The sequence below is a fragment of the Amblyraja radiata genome, chromosome 24 (genome assembly GCF_010909765.2).
Source record: "Amblyraja radiata isolate CabotCenter1 chromosome 24, sAmbRad1.1.pri, whole genome shotgun sequence".
NCBI classification, from domain to species: domain Eukaryota; kingdom Metazoa; phylum Chordata; class Chondrichthyes; order Rajiformes; family Rajidae; genus Amblyraja; species Amblyraja radiata.
The window spans coordinates 4,223,638-4,238,107 of NC_045979.1; the positions used below are offsets into that span (position 1 = coordinate 4,223,638).

A 14,470-nucleotide genomic window follows, 5' to 3' on the forward strand; every position below is an offset into this window, starting at 1 on the left:
AGACTGACAATATATATTTAAGCATATATACAATGTGTAGAACATTTACCTGTACTGTGTGAGACGTAATTTTGACTAATTAATGCCTGCAGTAAGTGGATATGACTATTGCCTCAGCTGGAGTTGATCAATGGATTCTGTTGAACAAACCTTCTTGTGTTGCCACTGATGGCTGTGGAGGCCAAGTCATGGATATTTTTAAGGCAGAGATGGATAGTTTCTTGATCAGTATGGGTGTCAGAGGATATGGGAAGAAGGCAGGGGAATTTGGGTTAGGAGGGAGAGATAAATCAGCCATGATTGAATGGCGGAATAGACTTGATGGGCCGAATGACCTAATTCTGCTCCTATCACTAATGACCTTATGGCCTTAAACGTTGAAGCATTGTGGTTTTATCTGTGGCAGATCGATCGGACTGTGTATCAACTTCACTACTTCAATTGGCCAGACCATGGTGTCCCATCTTCAATAGATCCCACCTTGGAACTGATCAAAGACATGCGGGACATTCAGCAGCATGATGATGTCCCCATCTGCATTCACTGCAGGTAAGCCAGCAATTACCAAAAGCCCAAAGACTGTTTGAAATACCATTATGGGTACCTGCTTTCAAATACGTGCCCAAGTCACCATTTATGCAATTGAATGTTGATCCCTAACATCTTGGAGTTTCAAAGAAAAAAGCCCAACAGAGAAAATGTACTCTGTTGGTGGTTTTAATTTTCCGCTGTTGCTATTACACAATCTGATGAGCATATTCTATCAAATTTCTTCCCATATGACTCTGAGCTGTTTTTAATAAATATTCAGTACCAACGCAGCTGAGGGGATATTTGACTTGTCCCTGTCTATGTTGTTCCACTTCACTCAGTTCCTCTTTGCTCACCAAATCCTCCTTTGCTCATTCTGTCTCCCTTTTCAAGTCAATGTCAACCATCTTCTTGAATCACGATGGTTCATGGTGTCAAGTAGCTTCCACAGTGGAAGAAGGGAGTTCCCTGGATTTGGACCCAATAACATTGAAAGAATATCCAGCGTGTGTTCATGTCCAGATTGTGCGCTGAGGGGAAATTTGGAGGTGATAATGTTTCCAAGTGCAAGCTACCCTTCTGACTGTATGGTGGTGGTGAATGAACACGAATGAAAAATTATTTTACATTGCACTCTCTCCCATAGTTTCGGAATGTACGGGTCATTCACCAGAAAAATGAGAGTATTAATGTGCAAAAAATCCCGATCATTACAGACCAATTGTAACATGCAGATACATGAGTCATGCAGAATTTTGGACTGCTGAAAGTAGTGTGGGTGAGAGAAATGATTAAAAAATGGCCTGAAACAAGATTTTTTATTTCTAAATTATTCTGGACCCTTGAATGTTTCTTGGAGCTTCTCCACACTGGTGACTACGTTGTCCCATACTACAATTCCCTTGCCCAGCCCAACCTTTTGCAACAGTCCATTGCCTTCCACTCACAAAATCCCTGAAAAAACATTTAACTTTCACAAACTTTGCGGAAATATCATTCTACAGATTTTTTAAAAATATTTGGCCCTTCAACAACAAAGCGCAGAATAACATTGTTATCCATTTGGTGATCTTTAAATCAAGTATCAAGTAGTATCAAGTATCCTTTATTGTCATTCAGATAGTGGCATTTAAGAGGCCTTGCAGTCATAACATAGAATAAAATAACAAAACACACAATAAACACTGATTTAACATCCAACACAGTGAGTTCACCAGGCCCTCCTCACTGTGATGGAAGGCAAAAGTCTTAAAGGTTTCTTAAATGATGTAAAGCCCTGGTAGTTTCAACCTCCTATTGCTGAGTGGTGGGACAATTGAGAATGTAATGTGGAGTATTGCGTGCAGTTCTGGTCACTCCATTACAGTAGTTGAAGTGGATGCAACATAGTTTGACCAGAATGCTGCATGGAATAGAGGGGATTAGTTATAAGGAGAGTCTTTACAAACTTGGATTTTTTCCTCTGGAACGTTGCAGGTTGGTTTAGGGGCAGTGGTATGACCCAATAAAAGTATATAAAATAGCGAGGCATAGATAAGGTAGATGGTCAGAACCTTCTTCCCAGGGGGAAATGTCAAAGACCAAAGAGCAGAGCTTTAAGGTGAGAGGGACAACATTTAAAGGTGATGCGCAGGGCAAGTTTTTTTTTCACCTAGGGTGGAGGGTGTTTGGAAAGAGCTGCCAGTCATGGAGACAAATATGATAGTGGCATTTAAGAGGCATTAGGGCAGTATGGTGGTGTAGTGGTAGAGCTACTGCCTTGCAGCGCCAGAGACCCGGTTTCAATCCTGACCACGGGTTCTCCCCATGGGTTTGTACGTTCTCCTCCGTGGGTTTTCTCCGAGATCTTTGGTTTCCTCCCACACTCCAAAGACCTACAGGTTTCTAGGCTAATTGGCTTGGTATTAATGTAAGGCAGTCCCTAGTGTATGTGGGGGTGAAGTTAATGCGCGAGGATCGCTGGTTGGGCCGAAGGGCATGTTTCTGCACTGTACCTCTAAATTAAACTAATGGCTAAAAGACACAAAAAGCTGGAGTAACTCAGCGGGTCAGACAGCATATCTGGAGAAAAGGAATAGGTGCCGTTTTGGATCGAGATCTTTCTTCAGACAAGGCTTTCAGATGGGCACATAGATATGGAGGGATGTGGCTTACATGCAGGCAGAGGAGATTAGTTTGACATGAGTTCATGTTCGGCATGGGTTATTTTGGGCCGAAGGGCCAGTTCCAGTGCTGTACTGTACTATGTTAACATTAGCTATTATTTACATTTTCTTAGAATGAGGCAGGAAGTGTTTGAGGTAGAAAATGTTTGGGGATTTTCCACAATCTAATCATAGCATTAAAACTGGCCTTTCCTTCTACAGTGTCTATGCTGGTCACTAAATACCCATCAATAAAAATGTAGTTGTCCTGTTCACTGTCTCCCATGCCATTACATTTAAAGCGTTCATGTAAATACATCTTGTATTTTGTGAGTCTGCCTGGCTTCACCACACCCTTGGGCAATGCATTGCAGATTTTAACAATCCCCCAAATTAAAGGAATTTCCACAAATCCCCTCTTGTCCTAGGATACCGCTGTTCTTTTTATGTCCCTGATTATGTTATCTACCTCAGGCAGGTACCCTTCATCCTTCTACACTCCTTGGCAAAGAAACTTAAGGGCCTATCCCATTTGGCAATTTTTTTCGGCGACTGCCGGCAACATTGAGTGACGTATCGGGTCACTGAACAATTTGTGGCGTGACGTGGCGTGATGACGTATGGCACGCGGTGTTTTTTCAAGTGTCGCAACATTTTTTGTCGCCACTGGATTTTGAAATGTTCAAAATCTTTTGACGACACTGATATGATGCTGGCAGTCCCCCCAAGTGGGACAGGCCCTTAACGTAGTTTCTCCTCATAGTTGAAATTCTCCATCCCAGGCAACATCCATGATATTTTACCTTTTTGAACATTCTCCCTTGTGGAATCTTGTCGGAAGCTGTTTTGAAGTCCATGCACACGACTCCAATCCCACTGTCCTTGTCAACGTACTTAGTTACCTTTGGAAAAAATGCATCAAATTAGCCAATCAGAGCACGCTTCAGCAAAGCCATGCTGTCTGTCCTTGACTCTCCAAGTACAGATCATTTCCTGTGCCTCAGAAATGTTTCCAATAATTCCCCTATCATTGTTTGATCCACTGACCTATATTGACATGACTTATCCCCGCTGCACATCTTGATTTCACAGGTACACACGGTCTTAGAACAAAAAGAAAAACATTCAACCGATTAAAACCTCCCTCTATTATTTATTTGGCTTTGCAGACCAATCCCCATGGGTAGTTGCTATTGGATGTGCTTTGTGTTTGGTACATTCCTTGCAGGTGAGTATCGAGGACAATTAGAATTTGGAGCTCAAAAGGAATGAGGGAAATGGTTTTTTTTGAGGTGTAGTTTTGGAGGACCAGCAAAGCAGAGGCCACACTCTTGGGGGTTGGGAAGGATGGGGAGGAGTAGGAGGAAGGGGGATCAGGAAAGTTGGAAGACGGGAAAGATTGCTTGGTAATCCATGTTGGCTCTTGGCCTTATCTTTCATGTTCCCCTTTGCTCTCATACCCTCTCTCTGTACACAATCTCTTCCTGCCTACCATCTTTTGAACTCTGTATATTTCTTCAATTCAAACATCCTTCATGCAAATTTTGTCCGATAACACTCTTGGCCATCACTTTGGGCCCTTTTACTACATGAACGCAACTATAAAATGCATATTGTTGTAGCGAAGACTAAAATGAAAGATTATACATTTGCTTTGCCTTCTATTCCAATCTGTACTGCCCACAGTTCCTTTCTTATAATGCATTGAAATCCTGGAGTGTGACATGGACTTACAAGTGAAGAGTGTATCTTGGGCAACTTGGGCCAAAGGGCATTTCCATCTTTCCATGCTATATGACTCTATGAAATGCTAATACTAAAATCAAGCTAACAGTCCAGTTTGTTTACAGAAACGATATATTAGGCTGTTAAAGTTTTCAAATTTTGAGGGATTAATAATGTACTTAAATTAGTTTAGAGATTGAACATGGAAACAGGCCCTTCGGCCCACCGAGTCCGCACCGACCAACGATCCCCGCACATTAACACTATCCTAAACACACTCGGGATGATTTTTACATTTATACCAAGTCAATTAACTTACAAACTGTACGCCTTTGGAGCGTGGGAGGAAAATGATGATCTCGGAGAAAACCCACGCATGTCATTGGGATAGACACAAAAAGCTGGAGTAACTCAGCGGGACAGGCAGCATCTCTGGAGAGAAGGAATGGGTGACGTTTCGGGTCGAGACCCTTCTTCAGACTGGTTAGGGATAAGCCAAACGAGAGGTATAGATGGTGATGTGGAGAGATAAAGAACAATGAATGAAAGAAATACAAAAAAGTAAAGATGATAAAGAAAACCAGCCATTGTAAGCTGTTTGTAGGGTGAAAATGAGAAGCTGGAGCGAATTGGATGGGGGAGGAATAGAGAGAGAAGGAATGTTGGGGCTACCTGAAGTGAGAGTAATCAATATACATACCACTGGGCTGCAAGCTGCCCAAGCAGCCCAAAATATGAGATGCTGTTCCTCCAATTTGCGTTTAGCCTCACTCTGACAATGGAGGAAACCCAGGACAGAAAGGTCTGTGGAGGAATGGGAAGGAGAATTAAAGTGTCCAGCAACCGGGAGATCAGGTTGGTTCACGTGGGCTGAGCGAAGGTGTTCCACGAAACGATCGCCTGTGTTTGGTCTCGCCGATGTATAAGAGTCCACATCTTGAATAACGGATACAGTAGATGAGGTTGGCGGAGGTGCAAGTGAACCTCTGCCTAACCTGAAAGGACTGTCGGGGTCCCTGGACATAGTCCAGGGAGGAAGTATAGGGACAGGTGTTGCATCTTCTGCGGTTGCAGGGGAATGTACCTGGGGAAGGCGGAAAGGGGTGGAGATTGGAAAATGTGGCTCGTTGGAGGTGGCAGAAATTTCGGAGGGTTGTGTGTTGTATGCGGTGGCTGATGGAGTGGAAGGGAAAGACTAGGGGGACTCTGTCTCTGTTGCAACTAGGGGGAGGGGGAGCAAGGGCGGAGCTGTGGGGTACTGAAGGGACACGAGTCAGGGTCTCGTCTATGATGGGAGAGGGGAACCCCCGCTCCCTAAAGAATGAGGACATCTTGGATGTCCTAGTATAGAACACCTCATCTTGGGCATAGATGGAGGAATTGGGAGTAGGGAATGATCTTTGCAGGAAGCAGGGTGGAAAGAAATGTAGTTGGGATAGTTGTGGGAATCAGTGGGTTTGGAATAGACATCAGTGAATAGTTTATTTCTTGTGATGGAGACTGAGATCAAGAAAGGGGAGGGATGTGTCGGAGATGGTCCAAGTAAATTTGAGTGCAGGATGAAAATTGGTGGTGAAGTTGATGAAGTCCATGAGTACTGCATGGGTGCAGGAGATAGCAACGATGCAGTCATCAATGTAATGGAGATAGATTTCGGGGATAGGACCGGTGTATGCCCTACGTCACGGGGAGAACGTACAAACGCCCTACAGACAGCACCCGTAGTCAGGATCGAACCCGGGTCTCCGACGCTGCAAGCGCTGTAAGGCAGCAACTCTACCGCTGCGCCACCATGTCACCCTTCTTACGAACGAGATTAGCTATCGTGCTATCTGGATAAAGAATGTTTGATTTCTAATTATATTCTGTCCTAACGTCCATTTCTGACTCTCCTTTACATTGTAGTGCTGGCTGTGGAAGGACGGGTGTGATATGTGCCATTGATTACACGTGGAAGCTGCTCAAGGATGGGGTAATTTTCATTCTATTTACATTCGCAACGTCTTATTTAAACAATTTCTGCTTCGCAACAGGGAACTGAGAGGTCTAAAAATGCCCTAGTCTAAAATATCTTGCTGCTATTCTAGTGGCAATAGAAATATCAGAAGCAAACAGATTTATTAAAATAGTGAGTATAGATATTTCAAATTTGTTGCTATTATCACACAGTCAGTTATATACTTTGCCTTATGCTTTTTTAACCAATGAATCAGGAACAGTACAAAGACAAAAAAATGAAATTTAGAATTAATGGACGTTCTTTTAGGAAAGAGATGAGGAGAAATGTCTTTTGTTAGATGGTGGTAAATCTGTGGAATTCTTTGCCACAAAAGGCTGTGGAGGCCAAGTCAGTGGATATATTTAAGGCCGAGATAGATAGACAGATGGCACAATGGGCTAAGTGTTCGGCTGGCAACCGGAAGGTAGCCGGTTCGAATCCCGCTTGGAGTGCATACTGTCGTTGTGTCCTTGGGCAAGAAACTTCACCCACCTTTGCCTGTGTGTGAATGTGTGTGAGTGATTGGTGGTGGTCGAAGGGGCCGTAGGCGCAGATTGGCAGCCACGCTTCCGTCAGTCTGCCCCAGGGCAGCTGTGGCTACAGAAGTAGCTTACCACCACCGAGTGTGACTGAGGAGTGAATGAATAATGCGATGTAAAGCGCCTTGAGTATTAGAAAGGCGCTATATAAATCCCATCCATTATTATTATTATAGATAGATTCTTGATTAGTAGGGGTGTCAGAGATTATGGGGAGAAGGCAGAAGAATTGGGGCTAGGAGGGAGAGATAGAGCAGCCATGATTGTATGGTGGAGTAGACTTGATGGGCCGAATGGCTGAATTCTATTCCTATTCCTTATGACTTTATGGTAGCAACTATCAGGGGTTCAAGCAGTGAATCGCATCCGTTTCTTCACCTCAATTCCATGGAATTATTAATATTCTCACATGGTCATTGTATTTTTGTTCTAGAGTCAAGAGGGTCAAGAGCATTTTCTAGTCGTATGTCTCAAAGCAATAATAATATTTAACATATTCTAATGTTTATGCACCAACATTAAACTTATGATTTGCCTGCAGCAAGAGTTAATACATAATTCAAAGATCTGCACCAGATCGGCAAGGTAATTTTTACCATGGCAGGTACACAATGGAGTTGGTTCAATAAATACCTCAGCAGTTTGTTCAGTGTTTGATGCACAATGGCTAGAAACATAGAAAATAGGTGCAGGAGTAGGCCATTCGGCCCTTCGAGCCTGCAACGCCATTCAATATGATCATGGCTGATCATCCCTCAGTATCCTGTACCTGCCTTCTCTCCATACCCCCTGATCCCTTTAGCCACAAGGGCCATATCTAACTCCCTCTTATTTATAGCCAATGAACTGGCCTCAACTACCTTCTGTGGCAGAGAATTCCACAGATTCACCACTCTCTGTGTAAAAAATGAGTTTCTCATCTCGGTCCTAAAAGACTTCCCTCTTATCCTTAAATCTTTGCATGTGGTAAAAGTTGTTGGTATAGTGTATGTCGGAGGTTGAAGGGAGACTTGATAGAATTATATAAAATTGTGAGAGGTGTAGATGGGGTAGACAGTCAGAACCTTTTTCCTAGAGTGGAAATGTCCAACACTAGAGGGCATGGCTACAAGGTGAAAGGGGAAAGCTTAAATGGAGATGTGCAACCTCTGACGTTCCAGAGAACACGATATCCAACCTATCTATCCAACCTCTCGCTGCGGCTATTATCCTCTTATCCAGGCAGCATTCTGGTGAACCTCCTCTGTATCCTCTCCAAAGCCTCTACATATCTGGGTGACCAGAAGTGCACATAATACTCCAAATACGGCCTAACCAAAGTCCTACAGAACTGCACCATGACTTCCTGCCATTTATATACGAAAGCAAGCATACCATATACCTTCTTTACGACCCTATCTACTTGTGCTGCCACATCCTGTGAGCTGTGAACTTGAACTCCATGAACCCTCTGCACATCAATGCTGTTCAGGGTCCTGCCATTAACAGTATACTTTCCCCTTAGATTCACCCCCCCCAAGTGCATCACCTCACACTTGATTAGGTTAAACTCCATCTGCCATTTTGCTGCCCATTAATGCATCTGATCTATATCACGCTGTGCCTTCTGATAGCTTTTCCTCCAATTCCTCCAATTTATGTGTTGTCAGTAAACTTACTCACCAACCCATCTCCATTTATATCCAGGCCATTTAGATATATATTACAATCTGCAGAGGTTTCCACAACATCTTTTCCACATATATTTTTCCAAAAAAGTCATGTCGGATATGGTTCGCAGTTTACATCACTTAGGTTTGAATGATTTCCGAAGGGCAATGCAGAAGAGTACCATTTTGTATCTCAAACAGCGAACGGGAAGGGTCCATTCACAAAGTAGAGATTGAAGGAAAAGACCATGGATAACAAATCAAACATAGGAAAGAACAGGCCATTCAGCCCACAGTATCTGTACCGAACATGATACCAAGGCCATCTCTTATCTTCCTGCTCATAATCCATATCCTTCCACCCCTGCATGTCAGGAGTTATGGGGAGAAGAGTCTATATGGACCACGGCCTTTGTAAGGTTCCGCAAGGAAGGCTACTCTGGAGGGTTAGTTTACGTGCAATCTATAGGGAGAGCCAAGAAACTGGTGATAGAATTGGATTCATGGTAGGATTCATGGTGGTGGTAACTAGGCTTTCAGACTGGCGACCTGTGACTATTGATGTGCCTTAGGGTATCTTGCTGTTTGTCTTCTATATCAACGAAGTGGGTTTTCTTTTTCTTGTGTCAAATTAATCGTTTGTATTTATGTTTACAGATAATCCCAGACAATTTCAATATTTATGACCTGATTCAAGAAATGAGAACACAGAGACCATCAGTTGTGCAAACCAAGGTATGGGTGGTGATTTGAAGAATGTCTAGAGACTAGAGGAACATGTAATGTTAGCAATTTCCAAAAGTGCAAAAGGACTAAAATATCCTATCTTTTAATCAATAAGATTTATTAAACAAAACTAATTTGAATTTGCATGTTTCATACTATGGATTCCACACTTTTAAGTATTGATAATCTCACAGAAAACCCTATAAATACTAATGCATATCAATCTGAAGAAGTGTCTCGACCTGAAATGTCATCCATTCCTTCTCTCCAGAGATGCCGCCTGTCCTGCTGAGTTACTCCAGCATTTTGTGTCTATCTTCAATGCAAATCTGGAGTTCCTTTGAACTTGCTGCCAGAATCCTGGGATCTTTGCAAATACTAAAGCACTTCACATATTTCTTTACAACACAGAAGGAGGACCTTTGGGCCATCGAGTTTATACTGGCTCTCAATCCCATTTTTCCATTTAGTTCCTTGTAACTTATTCTCTCTCATCATTCTCTAAACGTATTCCCTAAATACATAGTATGTCAGTCAACGTTCCATGAACCAAGAGAAATTATCCTCTACCAAAACCTAGTGATTTTATAGTAGACGCAGAGATAGACTTGTGTGATATGGTTAAAGGAAACTTCAATTATCATATCAATTGGACAAATTAAACCAACAAAGTTATCATTAAAGATGAATTTACACAAAGTGTGAGGGACTGCTTCTTTGAACAATACGTTGAATACACCCAGGAATAGGCTATTTTAGATGTGTTTTTAAGAGGCAAGGGAAGGTTAATAAGTGATCTTGTGGTTCAAGATCCACAAGGGGTGAATGACCACAATATGTTAGAATTCCTTATGCAGTTCGAGGATGAACATCATAGATCCATAGCTCCTTCTTCATAGCATTATATTTGCCTTTATTTAACTTACCTGCAGTTTAAATAAGGTCAACTATAAGAGTTTAGTTTAGTTTATTGCGTACAGAGGTACAGTGAAACCATTTGTTGTGTGCTAACCAGTCAGCGGAAAGACAATACATTATTACAATCGAGTCATTCACAGTGTACAGTTACACGATAAGGGAATAACGTTTAATGCAAGATAAATCCCATAAAGTCCGATCAAAGATAGTCCGAGGGTCTCCAATGAGGTGTTTTGTAGTACAGGACTGCTCGCTAGTTGTGGTAGGATGGTTCAGTTGCCTGGTAACAGCTGGGGGGAAAAAACTGTCCCTGAATCTGGAGGTGTGCATTTTCACACTTCTTTACCTTTTGCCGATGGAAGAGGGGAGAAGAGGGAGTGGCTAGGGTGCGACTCGTCCTTGATTATGCTGCTGGCCTTGCCGAGGCTGCGTGAGGTATAAATGGAGTCAATGGAAGAGAAGCTGGATTGTGTGATGGTCTGGGCCTGGAAAGAGGGAAAGATTGTCTCAGGTGGACTGGATAAACAGTCAGAAAGAATAATTCCTTGAGAAAGAGGCACAATTTGAGGTTAACAAATGAGGTAAAGGCTAATGTTAAATTGAAAATTAGGGTAAACAAAATGGCGAGGCCTAGTGGTAGATAAAAACAAACGGGATATTTTTAGGACCCAGCAGCAAAAGACTTAAAAAGCTCATACAAAGGGCGAAAGTGAATCTCGAGAGAAAATGTCTATGTAGTATTAAAAATGTTTCTGTAGAAATATAAATAGGAAGGGGGCAGCTCAAGTAAATGTGGGGCCTCAAGAGAAAGAGGCTAGTAAATTAATAAGGGCAAACAAAAAAATATTGAATACACTTTTTGCATCAGTCTTCATCGAGTAAGACATTGTGAAAATCACTAAGATATCAGATGAGCTCATTTTAAATAACTTGGTAGAACTTACAAAAATCCCAATTACAAAGTGTCATTTTTTTAAGTTAAAAGGGAGCTAAAGTGCACAAGAGGAGTAACGTGCTCCAGTGAACTGTCCCTAAGGGTTTTAAAGGAAGTGAGAGCAGAGGTAATGGATCCTATGGTTTAAGTTTTTCATAACTCTGGCAGGGCAACAGAAATATGGAAAATAACCAAGATGACTTCCTTGTTTGAAAAAGAAGGCAGTAGGCTGGGAACTACAGGCCAGTTAATTTAAAACTATTAATGGCAAGATTAGCTCAATTTCTTTGAAAGTGTAACAGGGGGAGTTGTTAGAGCAGACCCGAAGATATAATAGTGAAATAGTGATTAGTGAAAGGCCTGGATAGCGTGGATGTGGAGAGGATGTTTCCACTAGTGGGAGAATCTAGGACCAGGGGTCACAGCCTCAGAATAAAAGGACATGCCATTAGGAAGGAGATGAGAAGGAATTTCTTTAGTCAGAGGGTGGTGAATCTGTGGAATTCTTTGCCACAGAGGGCTTTGGTGGCCAAGTCAATGGATATTTTTACGGCGGAAATAGATAGATTCTTGATTAATACGGGTGTCGGGGGTTATGGGGAGAAGGCAGGAGAATGAGGTTAGAAGGGAGAGATAGATCAGCCATGATTGAATAGCAGTTAGATGATGGGCCGAATGGCCTAATCTGCTCCTATCACTTATGAATAACATATTTAGATTTCAAAAAGGTGCTTGGCAAGATGACACAATGCAATGATTATACAAAAATAGCTGTGATGAGGATACTGTAATTCTGCAAAAGGATATAGATAGATAGATTGTGAGTGGGCAAAACTCTGGTAAATGGCATTTAAATGTGGGAAAAGTATGAGGTTATGCACCAGTAAAAGAAATTAAAAGGCAGATGATTATCTGAATAGAGAGAGACTGAACATGAGTAAAAATACATAGGGAACTATGTGTTCTAGTGCACAGATCACAACATCTTAGTGGGCATGTCCAGCAAGTAGTTAAAACCCTGTCCCACGGTACCAGTTCATTCCAAGAGCTCTCCCGAGTTTAAAAAAAATCAAACTCGTGGTAAGCACGGAGCCTGAACGTAGCGGGTACGTCGGAGCTCGGGGACGTCTCTTAGCGCTAACGGCAGGTACTCGGGAAGACTCGCTAACGGCAGGTACTCGGGAAGACTCGTGAAGATTTTTCAACATGATGAAAAATGTCCACGAGAGCCCCGAGTACCGACGAGTGGCCATTACCGTAAATCTCCGAGTTCGAATCAGGGCAAACTCGGGAGAGCTCTTGCAATGAACTCGTACCGTGGGACAGGGCTTTTAGGAAGGCAAACATCATTTTGACCTTCATTGCAAAGGGTTTTTGTTACAATGGGACAAGGTGTTGTTGAGGCCTCACCTGGAACTCTGTGTATAAAGCAATAGGATTATGTTGGAGGCTGTACAAAAAAGATTCACCAGGCTAATTCCCGCGATGAGAGGGTTGTCATTACAAGAGAAACTTAAAAATGTGAGCATGCATTTCCTGGCATTCCTTGATCTTATTGAAACATACAAGATCCTGAGGAGTCTTGGCAGCGTAGATGTTTGAATGTTGTTTAAGAGTATGAGAGTCTCAAACAAAGACACAGAACAATCAATTCAGGGCTAAGGTATGTAGAAATTTCTTCTCACAGAGTGTGGTGAATCTCTGGCATTCTCTGCGCCAGCACAGGGTGGAAGCTGGATCATTAGAAGTACTGGAGGTAGATATATTTGATGGACCAAGGACAAGGGGAGGAGGAGAAGAAGAAGAAGAAGAAGTGGCACTAAAAGGGAACTGAGGCCAACATGGATCAGCTGCAAACATATTATTGTTTGTGGCAGGCTTGAAGGGCCTGATGGGATCCTCCCAGGAGAGTAGCTTCTGCATGCTGCAGGAGAAAGTTAATACTCATACTGCCAGCCTCGGAAGTAGATTGTTTATCATTCTGTGAGGGCAGGTTTTGATCTTTAGCTCTGTCTGTCAAAGGTCATAAGTAATAGGAGCAGAATTAGGCCATTCGGCCCAAGTCTACTCCACCATCAATCATGGCTGATTTATCTCTCCCTCCTAACCCCATTCTCCCCATAACCCCTGACTAATCAAGAATCTATCTATCCATCTCTGCCTTAAAAAATATCCATTTACTTAAGCCCCTGTCCAACGATGCGAATTTACCCAAGAGCTGTCCCGAGTTAAAAAAAAATCAAACTCATGGTACTTCATCACGAGTATTTTTTTACTCTTGGGCCTTTAGCCTCCACAGCCTTCTCTGGCAAAGAATTCCACAGATTCACCACCCTCTGACTAAAGAAATACCTTCTCATCTCCTTCCTAAAGGAACGTCCTTTAATTCTGAGGCTATGACCTCTGATCCGAGACTCTCCCACTAGTGGAAACATACAGTGTAGAATGAGAGCACTTGCATCAAAATTAGCACTTATCTTTATTCATTCTATTTTCTGTGCATTCTTTATTTCCTTTTTACTTTTGCATCTTCCTTTCTGTGTTTGCCTTTTAATGCTTTCTGTTCTCTCCCTCTCTGCTCCTTGCTCTCTCTCTCTGTCGGAAAACCTTCAGTTGAATTGGTTTTGAGTTTGGTCAACTGCCTGCTGTGTGTGACTAGTGGAAAGTGCTCGCTACTCATCTGTGTGCTGGAGGTTTGTGCTTGTGGTGCGAATTAAACCTCCTTCTGACGTCTTTGTTAACATTTCCCTTCTCAGCTCACTGGTGGGACGTTTCAAAGATACTGCAAGGGGAAATAGCACAGATATTGATGCTGGTGCCGTGCAACTTGATAGATCAAATCCTGTTTTAAAAAGGCTTCTTGCATGAAACAAAATTTCAGTTTCTCAAGTTTCGAACGAAAGAACAGTTTAACTTGTGTACTTCCTGGCCTTATATACGAATAGATCTGGTTAAACAGAGCCACCATTGCAGACAAATGACTTCAACCGAGGAGGCTTGGCTTGGCCTGAAACTGTAGTCCGCCCTTCCCCTCCGTGAACGCTCAAGGACTTTGACGGCTACTATCTGTTGAGTTGAATTAGATTCAACCACAGCAATCTTGAACAAGGGAAGAGGGGTGGGGGGAAGATAAGAAATAGGAGCAGGAGGAAACTATAAGAGTCCTTAAGTTGCCTTTCCAAACAAGAATATAATGATTGATCTAATGCTTGCACCTGACCCCTTACAGCCCAAAATGTGTCTTCCTGAATCCTACTTCTGATGAGTCAGCATCCACACTCTGATGCACAGTCTGAACGTCCTCC

General features: G+C 42.5%; 1 protein-coding gene across 2 annotated transcripts in view; it reads left to right on the plus strand.

Annotated features, from left to right (window-relative positions):
* ptpn22 (protein tyrosine phosphatase non-receptor type 22) overlaps positions 1 to 14,470 on the plus strand; it is a 116,817-nt gene that overhangs the window by 41,207 nt on the left and 61,140 nt on the right. For both annotated transcript variants that reach the window (XM_033042284.1, XM_033042285.1), the window contains exons 8-10: positions 407 to 549; positions 6,306 to 6,372; positions 9,245 to 9,322. In XM_033042284.1, coding sequence (XP_032898175.1) covers positions 407 to 549; positions 6,306 to 6,372; positions 9,245 to 9,322 — 288 coding nt within the window. The remainder of the gene's footprint in view (positions 1 to 406; positions 550 to 6,305; positions 6,373 to 9,244; positions 9,323 to 14,470) is intronic.